Consider the following 19,114-nt stretch of genomic DNA (forward strand, 5'->3'; position numbering starts at 1 on the left):
CCGCTCATATTTTCCTGAGCTGATTTCAAAGGAGGATGTTGCAGGAAATGTTGGCTGCTCGGCGGTTAAATCTCTGGAAACGCACCAAACCGCGAGTTAAATGATGTTAAACTTGAATAAATACATGTATAAATGAATACGATCGTGCTCGCGATATTCAAAGCGCAAGAATGCCGCCGTGTTGCGGGACGGAGGAGGAAGTCAACAGCCCGAGCGGAGCGTCACATCTCGCCGACACAGCGAGCCGGTGGCCCGGCTTGTCTCGGCGTCTCTCTCCCCCTCGCTGGGTCTCACCGACCGACCGATAGCGCAACTTCTGTAACGATGTTGACATATTCACACAACACTGACTGGGGCGGCAGGGTGGTGTTTCACGGCAAAGCCCTTTTGAGTTTCCAAACACCTTTTTATAAGTCCGAAGTCTGTCCCCTCCACCCGAGCTGTTAAAACCACGCCCACGCTGCCACACAATTGGTCCGAAAGCGTCAAAGAGCCAATCAAACGCCGCGCTGCTCCTCGTAACATGCAACACATCCATACAGTATGAAGCCCAATGGGCCACAGAGGCGCTAGGAAAATCACGGAGCTGGGACCTTACCACCTCTCTCTCTCTCTCTCTCTGGCCGTCAGCGGACTCCTTTCTCTGCACACGTCTTTCTCTGAAATGTGTGTGTGCGCGAAAGAGAGAGGAGGAATAAAGTGTGTGTGCGCGCGTGAGGGTGCATGTCCGGAGCAAGTAAAGGCAGGGGGATTATTCGGCGCTATCGAAATATTTCAACACGTCGCCCTCGCTGCAGGACTGAAGCCAATAAGAAGGAACGCATTTTAACAGGAATGCCGATATTGTAAACAGCAGCAGAAGAAGAAAGAATGCACTGCAGTCAATTAAGTGACTCACCCAAGTTGCTTTAATTCGCCTAATGTCCGCGAGCCAGCGAGACACAGAAAGGTGTCCGATGCGCCTCAACCTCTGAAGAAAATCGGTCTCGCAGCACTTTTTTTTCAGAATTATGGAGAACATTTTTACATTTCTCTCTCCAGACTTTTGATCACAACGCAACAAAAGACTATAGAGACTCCGCGACCATCTGCGAAAAAAAATAAGTGGGCGCTTATTTCTGCAGAGCTGAAGCAGGAGTTTCCAAGGCTTTCCAACTTCAGATTCATTTTTTCCTCTTTTTATTTTGTAATTGAACGCAGGCTTCACTGTTGGTGAAAAAAACAACAACAAAAAAACAAATTGCCTCACATCAAACCAGTCGTCTACCGTTGTTGCCTGCACTTGGATGAACTTCCTGATGAGAGATCCAGTCGTACAGGGATCAAGTATGGCATATCATCCGTTTTTATCTCACCGGGGTCCGGAATTTGCCATGAGTGCAATGCTGGGTCACCAGCCTCCTTTCTTCCCGGCTCTGGCTCTCCCTCACGGCGGCTCGCTGTCTCTGCCGGGCGGCCTGGGGAAGCCGATCATGGACCAGCTGATGGGAGCCACGGAGACCGGGCTCCACTTCTCCTCGCTGGGCCACCAGGCTGTGGCCGCCCACCTCAGGCCTATGAAGACTCTGGAGCCCGAGGAAGAGGTGGAAGACGACCCTAAAGTTCACCTGGAAGCCAAGGAGCTTTGGGAACTCTTCCACAAGAGAGGCACCGAGATGGTGATCACAAAATCCGGAAGGTGATACTGATTTTCTTGTTTGTGTGTGTGTGTGTGTGTGTGTGTGTGTGTGTGTGTGTGTGTGTGTGTGTGTGTGTGTGTGTGTGTGTGTTTATCCCCCAAGAAATAATACATTATCTGATATGCAGACACCTGTTGTGTTTATTGATAACTCACGATGGAGGGATTTGTTATTTTACATAGATACATTAATAAATGTATAGACATTTATACATATATCGCTCCAGTTCCTTTGCATATTTCATGAAAAGCTCTCAAGTCTTTGTCTAATGTGTATCAATCAAACTTGAAATGCAACATGACTGTTTCACAATATGTCTTATTACACGATCATGTGTTTGCTCTAATCTATAATAACATGACGCAAAAAATAAACCCTTGCGTACATATTCATTTTAGCTTGACAGAAATACGAAGGCAAATCTGCCTGATCCTGTGTGTGTGTCCACACACACACCAGGTAACTGATAAACCAAACGTGTGTACAAACACGTATGTAACGCTGGCAAATCAGAAGTTAGCTCTAAAATGATTTTGTAAAATAAAAAAGGCCTATTGCTGTATTATTAACATCAAGCCTTCAATTCGCTTAAAATGCACTGATCTTTACATATTCTCTTTTAAACATTTGGATTGCTTGTTATCCTATTGTTCATTTTAAAGGCCCGTTTGTCAAAACTTTGTAGTGACCGATTGTTGCACTGAAATGTGGAGCTCTGACTGAATTAGTATCGTCATCATCACAGTGGTAGTATACAAAGATGGCTGCTGTAGACGGTGTGTCTGAAGGCCTTTCGAGACATTAAAATGCGAGACAGCACTAAAACAGCGTTGACGTGATGTCCTCACCCTTATTAGAAATATAGCAGAAGAAGAAGACGTTTGTCTACTCGACTTCTTCCTCGCGGGACACTTTTTCGGCTGATTTCTCTCAAGCAGATAAATTAAAAACAGGCTGCATCACCAAACTTTTCAAACTTGATGCGACACCATTTTAAAGATTAAATCGTATATTATGTCAATACATATGTATATACATGTGTATATAATTTAAATTGTTGTATATTTTAAGCATATATTTCTATATTTGCCACGACACCAGTGCTTATCATGTGTTCTCCTTTGTCGCAGGCGGATGTTCCCCCCGTTCAAAGTGAGGTGCACTGGTCTGGACAAAAAGGCCAAATATATTCTCCTCATGGATATTGTTGCAGCTGACGACTGTAGATACAAATTTCATAACTCCCGTTGGATGGTGGCTGGGAAGGCCGACCCCGAAATGCCAAAGAGGATGTACATTCACCCGGACAGTCCGGCTACTGGGGAACAGTGGATGTCAAAAGTCGTCAATTTTCACAAACTCAAGTTGACAAATAACATCTCCGACAAGCACGGATTTGTAAGTTCAACTAATGTATGTCATTTTTTTCTATTTACCAACTTACCCTTTTAATAACAAAATGTATAATTGTTTGAATGTGTTATTATATTTGATGCAAGTCATACGTTTGAGGAGTATTATTCTGTGGAAGATATGACCAAGATAGCACGTCTTTACAAAAATACAACAATATTTAAAGAAAATTGCTACATCATTATCTTGACATAATATGATTCTTAATTATTATCAATACAATTATTGCTAAAGATAATTTAATATATATGCTGGGCATCCTTGCCTATTTTACCAGCTTGATTGCACTGATTCAATATTACACCATACATTATTTATATTGAGGTTGTTTTTTTTACGTATTTACAATTATTTAATAACAGTTTTATTTTCACAATTAAATTCCTCAAAAGGTACATGGCTTCTGATTTCAAATAAGAGCATTTTGACAAAGTGATGTAATGTAATGTGAACATATATTGTGCTCGAGTAACTCCAATAGTGCGATCTTTTGTGATTGTGTGTTGCAGACCATACTTAACTCGATGCACAAATATCAGCCTCGATTTCACATCGTGAGGGCCAACGACATCCTCAAACTCCCGTACAGTACCTTCAGGACTTACGTTTTTCCCGAAACGGATTTCATTGCCGTGACTGCTTATCAAAATGACAAGGTAAGCACAATTATTGCTCACAGGCTCATGGTTGTACCTGAATATTTGCTCAAATGCAGCGTGTGTGTGTGTGTGTGTGTGTGTGTGTCAGCCGCGCTTTCCTCCCATGTCTTTCATGCCATGCACCATTTTGTTGTCATGAAATATGAAAGACGTCATATCTGCTTGAGCCTGTGAGAGTGGAGTATCGCAGTGGGGGTCGGGGGGTGATGTTGCGGGTATAAGTGGCATATTCACCAGCCTGTGGTGGGAAGGTAATACTTCTGAGGAATGTTACAGTTCTTCCTTTTATTTAATCACGTGGAAGGGATTTGGCATAGACCCATGCATGCTCTCGCTCTCTCTCTCTCTCTCATTCTCTCGCTCTCTCTCTCTCTCTCTGCGTGCGTGCGAGCGTGCGCGCGTGTGTGTAAAACTAAAAGGGTTGGGGGTTGAGAAATGAGAAAAGAAGAGGGGCAACACTGTGCGGTTGATTGGAGAAAAAGAAAGCAAGGGGCGCGTTTGGTTGTGTCAGACTGTGCTGCATGGTGACATTTTATTCTCCGGGAGACATAAAAATAATGAAAATCATCTCCTCAACTCTTTGATATTGTTGGGAAACCATGGCACCCGTACCCTTCCCCCCCTTCCCTCCCTCCCTCCCATGTGCAGTGGTAACAGGGCCGGAAGTACTGTGGTTGTAAACTTTTTCAATACACAAAAAATCAGCATGTTTCACTCATGGAAAAACGTGCCAATGTGAGAACTCGTGTACATGCTTCTGTACATGCTGTATTAGCATTTTGGTTTTATGTGTGTTTTATGTGTAAAAATTAAAAAAATAATAATGTTACCAACTAGCAGGAACTATAAGCCTTCACCTGCAATTATAAAAAAAAGATTAAAAAATAAAATAAGACTCATTTAGTGAGTTAACCATAAGGAAAATAAATTCCAGTCGTTATTATTTACGCATATTTTGTTTTATTATTACAGATAACCCAGCTGAAAATTGACCATAATCCATTTGCTAAAGGATTTCGTGACACGGGCAATGGAAGACGTGAAAAGAGGTAAGAAAAGTGCATTGCAGAGGAAAAAAACACACACTTGTGATGTCTTTAGACATACACACGGAGACAGGCAGTGATCTCGGGGGATTAAGCTCGCGTCAAAGCTTCCTTATTAACCCTCAGGGAGTTGGTCTCTTCACACTTTCTACTGAAAAAGCTTAAGATGCTAGTGCACTATAATTCCTATACAATAGTTATTTATAATACACATTTTATAGAAACTTTACTAGGGCTGTGTTAGATGCAGTTGCTTTCATTACTTCACTTGACAATAATTAGTTTTGCAATTGTGAACGTGACCCAAAACGTTATATCTTGTATTCAGATTGTGCTCGCAGGGAAATTGGGAAGAGTGACGTGACGAGATCAATAGATATATTAGCTCAGTTACTATAGCAATCACACTGTAATGGATCTCATACACCTCCGCATAGGTGAGTCGCTCTCACAGTCAGAGGGTGTTCAGTTTGAACACGCTGCCACACCACTCACCGTGCTGCCGATGTGCTTTCTGACCCGAGAGATGGAATAACCCGGATACTTGTGCACAGGAAACAGCTGGCTCTGCAATCCATGCGTTCATACGAGGAGCAGCAGAAGAAGGAGAACGGGGCTTCAGACGACTCCTCTGGAGAGCAGGCTTCCTTTAAGTGCTTCGGCCAGGCCTCGTCCCCTGCCGTGTCTACCGCGGGCCCCCCACACATGAAAGGTGAGCTGACAGACCCCACAAGGCCATGCAGTCACAGCTCCGATCACAAGTGCTGCGTAAAGTCGTAAAAATTCTATTGTGGCGAGTATTTTTTTTTACAAGGTAATGTGTTGAAGAAGAGTCAACTTTAGGAAGTGAAACATGCAGCGACTGTCTCGTTGAGATTAACAGTAGAGCGTGAATATTCTCACTAATGGATGCGACCATTATCTGTCGAGCAAGATGTCAGAAACCAGATGGAAATAGTGTTGGAAACAATGGGGACTTTCCTACAGATGTGTTAAACAAATTCTACTATTGTGGGTCTATCACGTATTCCACCTGTGGGAGCCAGAAACAACATGGCTGATAACGAGAGACACAGGCAACTGATTCTTCCTCCTCCTTTGACAGATTTCTGCGACAGCGACGAGGACAGCGACGATGAGAGCAAAGATGGACACGTCAAAGATGGCCCGGACTCTAGCAAGATTTCCACGACTACCAAGGACGGGAAGGAGCACGAGGCCAGCCCGGCAAAGGGCCACCACCTCAATAACACTGACTCCACCAGCAGGACCCGCGACAGCGGTCCCAGGACGGAGAAGAGCCAGGCGGACTCCCGGCAGAGCCCCGTCACCGTCATCTCCAGCACCACCCGCTCTGGAGAAGACCTCCGGAGCCCAAGTCGGGACCAACCCAAAACGGACGAGTGCAGCAGGTCAATAAGCAAAGACAGTTTCATGCCTTTGACTGTTCAGACTGACAGCCCGCACATAGGCCACGGACACATGCCTAACTTTGGATTTCCAACGGGCCTAACAGGACAGCAGTTTTTCAATCACCTCGGGAATGCGCATCCGTTTCTCTTGCACCCGAGTCAGTTCAACATGGGCGGTGCGTTCTCAAACATGGCTGCGGGCATGGGGCCACTATTGGCAGCCGTGTCCTCGGGAGGGGTGAGCGCCATGGACACGAATGGTATGGCATCACCCTCGCAAAGTTTGACGGGAGCGCCAGGTCTGCCCTTTCATCTGCAGCAACATGTCTTGGCATCACAGGTAAAACCTGTTTTCTTGGGCCTCGGCCGATTCTGCACCTCTTGTGAACCACACGTAGTAATGCAGGACGGACTGCCACCGCACTATGCCAGATATTTAAATATCTCCATTGCCCTCGTCACCATGCCGATGCGGGCGTTTTTAATCACTGTGAGAGAGAACGAGAGAGTACAGACGTGCGTGCGTGTGTGTTTATTTTAGTTTTACTGCCAAAGGGGCTAATATTCAAAGCGAGGCAACTGCAATGGCTGACTAATCTATGAGAAACTCACCTTTCGGTGTTCTCTTGGCATTCTTGTTCTTGATATCAACCAGTAAAAAGTGGATTTGAAAGACAGAGAGCATATCGCATCAACTAGAAGTGTTAGGTAATCCTCAATGATCTCTTTAAAGCAACAATGCTGAGCATTACAACGAGAAATGTGATACCTTTTCAGACAGCATGTGTCATTTTATTGTCTACGTGTTATAGGTGCAACTCCTCGTGCTTGATTTCCGCAACAGACGATATGAGTCATTTTTATTTGCATAAAACATCCCTGAGCACCAAAGCTGTTTACTTGCTGAGCGTTGAAGCTTTGCTGCACATTTGTGTTGTTATGACTGAACGTGTGAAAGCCTGGGTGAATGAAATGCATTGAACACAGACGGATTTATAGAGTAACTCAAGTTATGCCGTCCATAAGCTAGGTGTCAGACAGCGTTATTAGCGGTGTAATAATCCAATACCAACACGAAAGCAAGCAGCAGGGCAGCGAAAGTAAAGCTGCTCACTTAGAATCACCATTTCATCCACGACATTAATCCAGATTAATACATTTCCTCTGGTGTATTTTTTTTTAATGTATGCTTATCTTTATGTGTGTTGTGGGAGCCTATACACGTTGTGCCGTTATGATGCACAGCATAGTGTGTGTGTGTGCGTGCGTGCGTGTGTGTGTGTGTGTGTGTGTGTGTGTGTGTGTGTGTGTGTGTGTGTGTGTGTGTGTGTGTGTGTGTGTGTGTGTGTGTGTGTGTCCCTGTCGCTCACACTCAGCCTCTCCCGTCTCTCCACAGGGCCTCGCCATGTCTCCGTTCGGCAGTCTCTTCCCTTACCCGTACACGTACATGGCGGCAGCAGCCGCGGCCTCCTCCGCAGCCGCCGCCTCCTCCTCGGTGCACCGGCACCCGTTCCTGAACGCGGTGCGGCCCCGGCTCCGGTACAGCCCGTACTCTCTGCCCATGACGGTGCCGGACAGCACCTTGCTCACCACCGCGATGCCCCCCATGGCCGGAGCGGAGCTGAAGGGGGACGGCGGGGTGCCGGCCAGCCCCGTGTCCGGCGGTGTCTCCCTGGATTCCACGTCGGAGGCGAACAGCCACTCGTCCGCCATGTCCCCAAAAACTTGCACGGAGAAAGACGCCGCCAGCGAGCTGCAGAGCATCCAGCGGCTGGTCAGCGGGCTCGACTCGAATCAGGACAGGCCACGGAGCGGGTCCCCCTAGGTTCACTCTGCTTTTTTTCCTCCTTTTTTTTTTTTTCCTCCTTTTTTTTTTTAAACACACCACCTGCTTCTCGTCCCTTTGTTGTCATGAAAAGTGAAAACGCGTTGACGGTGATGAAGACATTAACAGACACCCTCGTAGATTCGTGCAGGTTTTAAAAAACAAAAAGCTTAATAAAAAAAAAAACACGAACTGTTGGACGTTTTAGTTTCTGAAATGCACTTTGGTTAACACGCATCTGATATGTATATTTTTCTTCTTTTTTTCTTTTTTTTTTTTTGTTAAATTAAATAACACTTTTATCCTGTCAATTGAATACCGTCCAAGTATTGAAACTGAAAAGTTGGCATGGGTGTGACTTGCAGATTTAGGAGAAGTTGCTGCTGTGTCCTGTCTCTTAACTTTATTGTACACGAGGAGAAATGTGTTTTGATATGCACTCTGAATTGATTACTTATTTGAATTCACTACCGTTTAACCTACCTTATAAAGACTGCTGTATTTTGTTGTACACTATTAATTAATCGATTGGCCAAACGTTGCATGCCCCTTAGATCTCCCAAATGAATGTTATTTTTAACACTAAAAATTGAAAGGAAAACATGAAAAAATATTCTGTTTTGAATATAATTAACATTCAAATTAACACACTCCCTTTGCTTAATTTTTTTCATAATTGGGTGATCAATTTTAATACAATATATTTTTCTTCAAGCCTTTTTTTAAATTCAGAACTGGCCTATTGACATGACTGGTGCCCCGGGATAAGCTATGGCCCAAGCATGCAGAATTTACCCCAAAAGTCCAACAGGCAAAGGGAAGCAGAAATTTAAACATAAAAAATAACGGTAGTATTGATTAAAAAGGTGTACATAGGGATATATAAAATATTTATGTAATTATTTCATATTGTTATTGCGTGTAAATACAACGGAGTAGTTTGTTTCTAGGGATCTGTTCTTAATTTATTGTTGATATACCTGTGTAAAGATAGTTTGTGGGCTATTATCCCTTTGTTGCCATCTGCATTTATACCCCTCTTAAAATATGGACTTTACTCCTCCCAAATATCCATTAAGGTAGTTATTCACACTAATGTGCCATTGTATTTTCATTTGTTGTCCCCGTGTGTGAAGTGCTACTGTTTAAAAATGGATGAAAACGACAACGCACTGCACCAATGGCTTGGGAAAAAAAACTATTCTTAAAAAAAAGAAAAGCGTCGTTGAAGTGTGATAAAAGTGGACAATTTTTTTCTGTTATTAAAATACTTTGCGAACCTGATCGTACAAGTGCCGCATAATCGAAAATATGAAGGTTTCTTTTGTGTTTCTCAATGGGTTATGTTGTATTAGAGTTATGTCTAGTTTACAACATCGACATCGTGTTCTTGAAAGTTTCAATAAAATATTGAAATGCCCTTTCTTAGTGTGTGTCCCTCGCTTTAATTCGTCTCAGACGAGAATTACAGAAATGTTCACCTTTGCACATTTAAAAGCTCATTAACGAGAACAATGCACGAGACATCGTTGTAATATGTTTTCTCAAATGCTGTCACCGTGTTTCCACTCTGCTTTGGGAGGCCCGCTTCCTCCACTTCAGTGTACTCCATGTTCAAAAAGTCCAGATAAGAAGCAAAGACCCTCAGCTCCACGGTCATACCTGAGATTCCTACCTGGACAAGGGGCCGCGAACTATGATTTACTCGATTTTAATGGTCTCCTCGCAGAGCATTTCACTTACAGTACAAGTATCGTGGTGATTGAAAGGTATACATAAAAAAGATAAGCCTATTTGGAATGTGTTCCTGAAAATAAATTACATTAAAAAAGCAATTTGGCCAACGTGAGTAGTTTGCTGAGTGAGGTTTATCGTTAGTACCCCTCGTTCCCTGAACGCATCGCTTATGCTGCTTTAAATATTCTGTAGTGTGACGTCAGGAGAGGACTCAAATGGATCTGACATGTCTGATGGGCCTGCGTCGACGTGTTGCTGTGGGCCCGAGTGAAAGACTATGAAATCCCTTGATGACCCTCTATATTGCACCTCGTGTCATGAGTTTATCAACACCATATCTGTATTTGTATATCGTCTGGTTAATGTGTAGCGAGCCCGGCGCTAGTGAAATGGGTGCAAACGTGACACAAGCTGTCTCAATTGGTCTGTCTTATTGCTCACCTGGCGCCCTGGATGAGCGTATCTTCCATTTTATTGCACGGAAGGCGACAATGCGTCTGTAATCAAACCAAGACACGACGCCCCCAAGCGGCTCTAAGGTCTGCTGTGTTTACCCGCGCAGCACAGGACGGGTCCTGGGTGAGAACTATCCGAGAGGTCACTGATAAAGACTATCTGACCTGGTCACGCGACTATTGCAAATGCATTTAATTTATGTGCGGTGAAAACTAGAATGAAAAGGTGCGTAATTATCTGTTCCACACGACTTGAGGATAAACAACTCGAGAGATTTTAAACATGTAAACATCTAAACATAAAGTCCAGAAACATATTTTATGTGAAGTTAGTGGCTGGTTGACATGTCTGGGCCCAATAAGTTAGATATTAGTTTAAGGAGTTAAGTGAAAGAAGAAGAAACTGATTCAGTCATTCAAAACAAAATGAAGCGTTCAGACTCGTGTGTCTCAAACATGTTCATGTGTCTTTTTATTGTGGCATCATACTGGAAGGAAGTGTCTCCTGCGCCAGACTTCACTCAGGAGGCTCGACGTTTCATGTTGGACCAACAGGTTGCTTTCACTCACTTCACGGGTCATTAGCGCCATCTAGCGGCGCTGAGTCCAGTCAAGTTTATTTGTGTAGCACATTTCAACAACAAGGCGAAGGAGGCGAAGAGCTTCACATGAAACTATTACAAGCATCAAGACATAATGCAGAAGAAAACAAGGTTTAAACACAATTAAAAATATGCATTAAAACATTAAGGACAGTCAAAAAATGAGAAGTATACTGCTGCGTCTCTTTTCTAAACTTCTCTTTCCACAGTGTGACCGGTTTCAGTTATTTAAAATGAATTACATGTATTCATCATGAAATCAATTCTGCTGATTTACTGAATATCATTTTGAAATTGTTGTGGGTAAATAAAGGGAACTTCACACACAACAAATACTGTGCAGGTCACCGATTCTCCAAAAAGGTTCATTATCCCAAAAAAGGAAAACTGTCATATGCATATATTCAAAGCATTGGTTAAATCTATAAATAAATATAGTTCAACACATGAAGAAAAGAGAAAGAATGACAATAGAACCCCCCCCCCCCCAAAAAAAAATTGAGAATAAACCTCAAATTATAAACACCTGTTTAAATGTAAATGAAATTCAAAAAGAGTTTACACATTGTTGAACATGCAGACAACTTGTACTGACTTCACCCAGACGGATAGTCAATAACCCTGATTAAGTTATTAAGTCTAATCTCTGCCTTGATGGCAGGTACACGTACATCAGGTACACATACATCAGGTACACGTACATCAAGTACACGGACATCAGGTACATGTATCAGGTACACGTGGGCTGTTAGAGAGCACACATGACAATCTTTAGTCTATTCTGAAATAACTTTATGTAACGAACAAACAGAACAAAACAGAATGTAAGCGAGTGAAGTCGACTCGTGTTTCGTGGTAAATTGTGCATCTAGATGTTTTCTGCTTTATCAAGTTGCATTCCACAAATGTGTTTCAACATGATCTTTGATTTTTGATGCTGCTGAGTGGATCATAAATTACATACAGTGTTCTAGGTGTGTCTATACGTTGGAATGGGAGACGTTGGCTCTTTGCTTTTGATATTGGCTGTGAGTTGTAGATGAACATTTAGATTAGCTCTGCCTCATGTTGTTGGCCATGCATCACATCTGATATCTCTTTATTGTGTCTCCGCTTTGATAATTAATTAATGAATGAATTGAATGTTTAAGGTTTTCAAGACAAAGATTGTAAATCCTCTGAGACACTTTCAGATCAAAACCTTTAAAACATGGAGACAAAAGTCTGATTTGCTTTTGAACAAACAGGAATGTCTCAAGGTTCTTTATTAATATAGTGACTTTCACCAGACACACACAGTTATTGTAACAATTTGTAATATTCAGTACGATGAATGTGTAGCATAAATGTTTGTAACACATATTCATTTTTAAAAAAAAGCTGGTATACTAAGTGTAAGTCAATTCACCAAGGTTGTATTCAAAGCAGTTGAAGAGTGAATGAATCAATAACAAAAGGAACACACAGTGTAACTGCTGGCTAAGACGGTTGAGAGCCAAAACAGTTTATAGCTTTTGCATCTTTCCATTCTTTGATGCCAATTATGGCATTATGTATTTATATGTTGTGAATAATAACGTTGTACAGTCATGTGGTGTAAAGAGGAATCTGTTAGCAATGTATTGTTCTCAATATAATACATGTTGGCAAGATAGGGCATGTTTCTGATATTCCTGCTAGACACAACGGTAAAAACAACCTTACATGCGTTTATGAGCTCGTGATTGAAAGTGACTGAAAGCAGATATTTAAATTTTGAAAAATGGCCGACAGAATTTGATGTGCCGTCATTTCACAGAATATTTTCTGTCCGTTTCCCTGTGATATGACATAGTTTTCATTTATATGTAATCATTAATGGGTTTTCTATTTCAAAGTTGTTTGAGGCTAACGTGAATTCCTGTCATTGCCTCGGCAGCTCTCTCTTATCTGAAGCGACAGCGCCCTCTAGTGTTCAAAGAGTATTACTACAGAAACACGTTTTTTTCGGAGCTGGTAATTATTTGGAAACAAGGTCAGATGATTAATTGTCTGTCACTGTGTGACAGAAGCAGTGGGTGTGTTCTGGCTCATTTGTCTTTTTTTCACATAGTTTAAAGTTTAAAGTTCAAAGACGTGTTGAGGGGGTTTAGGTGCTCTGAAATGTAACTGAGAGACGCATTTTAACAGTTGATGTTATCCAAAATAATAATACAATTACTACATAACACTCACTAATGATTAATATATGCATGCAGGCCACTCTCAAGATATTCTTTATTAAACAGCAAGGGTTTGACTATTGTGAAAAATCTGTTTGAAAATGTGCAAACATATTTACTGACAACAAATTGAGTTCACATTTCTGCTACTGTTTTGACATCAACAAAATGTCACGTTACATATTTTTGTAAGTATATATATATATATATATATATATATATATATATATATATATATATATATATATATATATATATATATATATATATATATATACATAAAAGTTACAGAGTAAACATAAAACTATAAAGTATGGAAAATACAATACTATAAAACAGCAGAGCAGAACAAATTCAATTTAACAAAATTTTATAATAAAGAAAATGCAAAGTATACACAGTATATATAAATTGTATATACAGTTAAATATGAATACATATAGTGAAATATAAGTATGAAATAAGTAAAAGTCCAGTCCATAGTTTAACTAACATGTTATAAACATTTACAAAGAGTATATTATTTCTGGAATGCCCAAAACATGAAAAGTGGAAAAGTACAACCGAAGCATCAAAGATGTACAGGATGTGTCCGTGTTACGCAAGGTGTCGCCTGAAGAAAAGAGAAGAAGCCGGGTTGTCAGGACTGAAACATCAAACAGAAAGGTGATAATGAGGCTTAAGGGTTTCAAAGACGCTGTGGAATGAAACTATAATTTCTCCATGTGTGATTGTTTGTTTTACAGCAACAAGCCCAGGAGGAAGAAACAATACTTCTGTGGAGCGAGAAGGTGCAGTTTAGAATATCACTTCCGAGGATGAGGTTACATTGTTCAGAGGCGTTTGCAGCTCACCGACATGTCTACCTGTCAGTCAGTGAATTTCTCTCCATTACCGTTTGTGTCAGCTCTAATTCACAAAGCCCCGCCCCGGAGCTGTCGAGGTGTGTACTGGCTTGCTCCAGGACATGATAGTGCAAGAGCCTGTTGTTGAATCTGCTGTTCACATCACATTATAAAACGTAGTGGCAACATGTTCTTATCTTAGCTTATCTTTGATGTGACCCATCAAAAAAAAAAAAATCTAAATTGGAGTTAGATGCAATGTTATCTGTTTATAGTCTGTCCACAGATTCACTCAAATGCTTTCAGCCTTTCATGATGGCACCTCGCAGGTTTCAGCTCCCTCCGATTCACAAAAACACTTTCCAGTTTTCTGATGTTGCCTCTTACAGCAATCTAAGGATTAAACACATATATGAATTAGACAAAGAATTAAGAACACCTAATCCTTCAGTTTACGAAAACATATCAATAAAATATATAGAAATATTCAGTAAAAGCCTGAGAATAAAAACAGGCAGCTTGTCTTTGAAAAAGCAATATGGCCACTTACTGTGACTATACAAAGGGGCCATGTATTGTTTTGATGTGCAAGTTCTAAAATGTGAACATATAAACACAGACATGTGTCCAGACAAACAGACCAGACGGTAATGAAATCTGAACAAACTCATAGCTACAAAAAGCATGACTTTACATGGTGATTATGAGAAGATGCGTTTGATTATCATATCGGGAGTTTTCTAAACCTCAAACCGTTCTCTGATCACTTTAGTGGCTTCAGTGCAATCTGACATATTAGCAAATTGAGATGGTGAAACAAAATAGGCAATACCACAAGACAATAAGACATTAAATTAATGGATGTTTTTATATTTTTTGTTAATACTACATATGGTAGTTACCTCTGATAACGCCCTCCTAACACAGAGCGGCAGGACAGCATTATCCCTCAGGTTAACACTGTTAGCATGTTAGCTGCTAGCCAAAGGCCGAACCATCTATGTGGAGAGCTGTGTGACGATAATCAAAGGATAGGCTCTGAATGTCATATGTTTCAACTCTGAGAATAGCATATTCTCCTTATTCATTTCAATAACATTTTCAACAATGTAGCACATAGCGTACCTGACATTTGCAGACCCTAAAATATAACCAGATGTATAAGAAAAGCAGGCCACATGTGTGGTATATCGTGTGAGTCATGATGCATTGTTTGCACATGCGAACCCACTGCTTCTCCGTTGTCTTCTACTAAATGGGTTCTTTACATGCTCTTCACTCATTCAAGTTTCTTAAATAGCAGCCCAAGTCTAGCCGCAGAATCCCTCCTTCTAAGAGAGCACGTTTAATCTCTACCATCAGCTGGAAGTTTAAATGAGCTGTGGGGAATAGGAGAAGACAGCCATCTTTCTCTTCACAGACCTAATAGTCTCCACCATCAGCAGCACTTCATACACAACCACGGGCTGGCAGATTAGAAGGACAGCTCACCACAAACACAGACAGACGCACGCACCAGCACACTGGTGAATTCAAGTCACATGCATGTGCTTTTATTTAAAGTATATTTGTGGAAATGCAAAAATTGTTATATATACAAATGCATTCACACATGATGACCTTCCTGGGGCAATGCAGCAACCCACCCACACGCACGCAAACACACTTCTTTTCAGTCGGGATGTATGACAGCAGCTTTGGTCGCACCACAGCCACTCTGTTTGGAACTTGATATCACTTTTCCAGGTTCTCCTTTTTCCTCAAAGAGCTTTCTGGTTGCTTTATCCACATCCGTCATCCATGAACAGCTCCAAGTGGAGGACATGGTAAAGGTCCACATCCTCTGCAGGCAGCAAAATCAAAACTTACGCAGAGTATCTCTTTGTTAGAACACAGGTGGAGCCCTCTATGGGAACTCTTCTGTCAGTGCAGCAGTGCAGTGAATCTGGAGAGACAATCCTGGACTCACACACACTCACTGGTTGTGTGTGTGTACCAAGCAACAAATCAAACAACCATTGGAGGCAGAGAGGCTCACTAGTCATGCAACCAGGCCAGGAAGACCCAGGACACACTGGAGGGATTATATCTCCCAGCTGGCCGGGGAACGCCTCGGGATCCCCCAGAATGAGCTGGAAAATGTTGCGGGTGAGAGGGAAGCCTGGGTCGGGGCCCGCTTGGCCTGCTGCCACCGCGACCCGACCCCGGATAAGAGGCTGATAATGGATGGATGGATGACCAGGAAGAGGTTTCTGATCGTTCCACTGGAGAGAAAAAATCATCCTGACACCTACTGAGACTATTACCGCAAACTATTATGCAAAATGACCACAGAGGGACACAAAATGACAGACGCAGTATGACCACAAGATGCAAAACATCTACAACAAGACGCAAAATGAACACAAAGAGATACAGAACCTCAAAGAGATGCACATCAACACAAAGAGGCAAACAACTCAGACATCTGGTTGTCTTGCTCCTATGCAGCAGGCGTGGTGGGGGCTTTTGCACATCTGTACCCAGGGGCCCATTGTCTCGTGATCTGCCCGTGAGCACTTTGGTGGGTTTGAGAACCAGCAGTCTCACCCCATGACATGTAGAGATGAAGTGTAAACCACTGTAACCTCACACTCTGCGAGTACTGTTTCACCAAGGATGGCTGCAGGGCGTAACAACACTGGAAGCTACATCACAGGGAAATATATAATTCATATAACTGTATATAACTTAACACCATGCAGGAGCAAAACATAGTTTATTGCATATTTTGTAGAAACAGTATGCAGGTGCATACTGTTTATACAAAACTTGTGAAACCCTTTTAAACTTCTTAAAAGACCAAAAGCAGAAAAAGATAATCCCAATTGTACCCATATTCAAACCACAGTATCTGTCTAATGTCCAAGAAGGTGCACTGAAGATTTGCAAATATTGCAAAATGCTGCATATTTACTGAATAATTCATCCACGCTCACGGTTTTTCTCAAGATATTCTAAGTAAAACACCAATGAATGAGTAAACTGTTCATTTGTCAAAGCAGATCAGACAGCACTGGTTGGCAGCAAGTGGCTCTTTTGTTGAGTCTGTGACGGACAACAAAACCCTTCAAGTTCTTTTGAATGGCCACTGTGTGTGTTTACATGTTAACCAAAATGAGCTGAAGCCAAGCTGTGAGCCATCAGTGCAAATAGGGAGACGCTGATTGGACATACCGGAGGACACGTGGTCCAGCTCCCCACCCAGCTCAAGTAAAGCAGCGAGCCCCCAATCAATGGTACACAGTATATGTTGCAGCCTGAGTTCCCGATGCCACAACACCATCAAAACACAATCCTCCTCATGTCCAATTCAAGCCAGCTGCTGCCCCGAAAATCAGACCATTGTTTGTATTGTATGTGATGCAGGTTTGTTAACCAGAGCAGTGTCTTCACTTAGAAGCAGAATTACTGCATCTAAGTGAAGACATTGTTCGGCATCCTAAAGTGCACACAACAACTATGAAGGAATGTAATGAAGGAAGACAATGAGCAAAGCTTGTCGTGAAACATGCAACAACAGCCTTCAGGAAGAAGACTGTGTCCCAAAGTTCAAAACCAACCGCTTGAAGCTTGTGTTTGTTCTAACCTCCATCAAGCTGCTGCACTCTGATACATCTGAGAGCGATGTGCAATAAATACACAAGCACTTTAGCACTTTACTCCGCCGTGTTGTCAATGTCAAATGTCTCTTGCTGTATGTGTGACCCTTGACTGCGTGTCTAGCACATGCCTTTGTGTCTCTGCACAACAGTCTCTCTGTGCAGACCGGCTTCCTTACAGCTTCCTTGGTTTGGTCTTCTGCGAAAAACATGTTGGCTGTTTTCCAGGAGAAAATGTGCTAGTGGTTTCCATTCAGCATTCAAAAAGAATATCTGGCTTGCATGTTGAACATATTGAGAGAACTCTCCTCAAAGTGGGAAGTAATAGCTATTATCTTGTAGAAACATTCATTCACTATTGTCTCTTCTTGGTCCACAATCAGTCACATGCATCCACTGCCAACGCTGACTGAGCTTTTTAGTAAAAGAAAATATAGTTCCTCCATACTTTGACATTTTATAAATAGAAACTGCAGTGTCAATCAAATGCACATGGGTTTTAACATTACAGACACAGCATAATTGTGTATTTTATATGTATTTAAACATCTTAAGCTCATCCAATGCTGCTAATATCAAAATCCTCTTCTTGCGGTCCAACACGGGTTTGTCCCAAAGTAAAGCAGATCTGAGCAGCAAGATATTTTTCTGTGACTACTACATTATTTTGACATTTAATATGTGTGCATAAACAATTTGATTTTGAACTTAATCAGCCCAACTCTGTCTCAGGCTTTATACTTATACACGCCAGTTATTCTGACCAGAGGATGCCCCACGTCAACACTCGGCCTCAGAAAGTTAACCCATTGTAAACTTTTATAACCCAAAGCTCCTCCTCCGACAGGAAAAATCACGTGCTAAATCAAATAAGGCACAAAAGTTCCTTTCAACATAAACATCGTAATTTCACAGCAAACAAATCTCAGTGAACAACTTGTCAAACAGGTTAAACAGGTTTTGAGCTTCTTCTTTGAGGTTTAAGGCTTCATTCTAGCTGCATTACTGCCATCTTGTGGCGATATTCCCCTCCAGTATTCTGCTCGGCCCTCGAGCCGCTCATTCCAGAACAACACTATGAAGGTAGAGTTGTGTCTTTAGTAAAAAAACAAATATCTTGTTTGTATTTATGTTTGTATTTCTTGCACAATGGATCCGTCCAATTCATTTGTCCATTTTCCGGTAGTGAAATCTTTATATTGTTGTGTTCCATGTTTACCTGGTTCTGAATATAAATGTCTTCCCCTCCTGTCTTGCTACTCTCGATTAGTTTTCTCTTGTATCTTTAAATGTAATGTTCACGTCGACATTGTTTCTGAGCTTTCTCATTCTCCAGCATGCCTCCAGGATTATATCATTGTCTCGCCTGTTAATTGTGGAAGGCATCAAGCTTCAGGTATGAGGTCAAGAACTAGTTGCAATACTTCAAAATATATTGAGAAATGCATCACAAGAAACTGACTTTCTCAGTTTTCAGAAAAGTTTCTCAAGGTTTATGATTGAGATGCTTAACCCATTCAGAAAGAAGTTTCTCTCCCGTTAAGTTACATGTATAATGTTGTACAATACTATTAAATTGCTTACTTGGATTGTTCATTT

At 41.7% G+C, this 19,114-nt stretch overlaps 1 protein-coding gene across 2 annotated transcripts; it reads left to right on the top strand.

The window, feature by feature from the left end:
- Positions 1–981: 981 nt before the first annotated feature.
- On the top strand, positions 982–8,314 carry tbx3a (T-box transcription factor 3a). Of its 2 annotated transcripts, none has more exons than XM_068574136.1 (7): positions 982–1,678; positions 2,810–3,092; positions 3,602–3,748; positions 4,724–4,800; positions 5,352–5,509; positions 5,903–6,549; positions 7,606–8,314. In XM_068574136.1, exons 1-7 carry the CDS (start codon positions 1,287–1,289, stop codon positions 8,032–8,034), a joined length of 2,133 nt encoding a protein of 710 aa, XP_068430237.1. In that variant the 5' UTR covers positions 982–1,286; the 3' UTR covers positions 8,035–8,314. The 2 variants fall into 2 exon arrangements, with proteins under 2 accessions (XP_068430237.1, XP_068430238.1); XM_068574137.1 differs by having other exon boundaries at positions 2,810–3,077.
- Positions 8,315–19,114: the final 10,800 nt, after the last annotated feature.

Source organism: Clinocottus analis, unplaced genomic scaffold (genome assembly GCF_023055335.1).
Source record: "Clinocottus analis isolate CAN_PGR_092001 unplaced genomic scaffold, fCliAna1.0.p SCAF_13, whole genome shotgun sequence".
NCBI classification, from domain to species: Eukaryota; Metazoa; Chordata; class Actinopteri; order Perciformes; family Cottidae; genus Clinocottus; species Clinocottus analis.

What these genes read in the sequence shown, in the direction of transcription:
- tbx3a (XM_068574136.1), top strand. Translation starts at nt 1,287, where the DNA reads ATGAACTTCCTGATGAGAGATCCAGTCGTACAGGGATCAAGTATGGCA. An exon ending in GATTTGTAAGTTCAACTAAT is followed by an intron (nt 3,093 to 3,601) that starts GTATGTCATTTT and finishes TGTGTGTTGCAG; the next exon opens with ACCATACTTAACTCGATGCA. An exon ending in AATGGAAGACGTGAAAAGAG is followed by an intron (nt 4,801 to 5,351) that starts GTAAGAAAAGTG and finishes ACTTGTGCACAG; the next exon opens with GAAACAGCTGGCTCTGCAAT.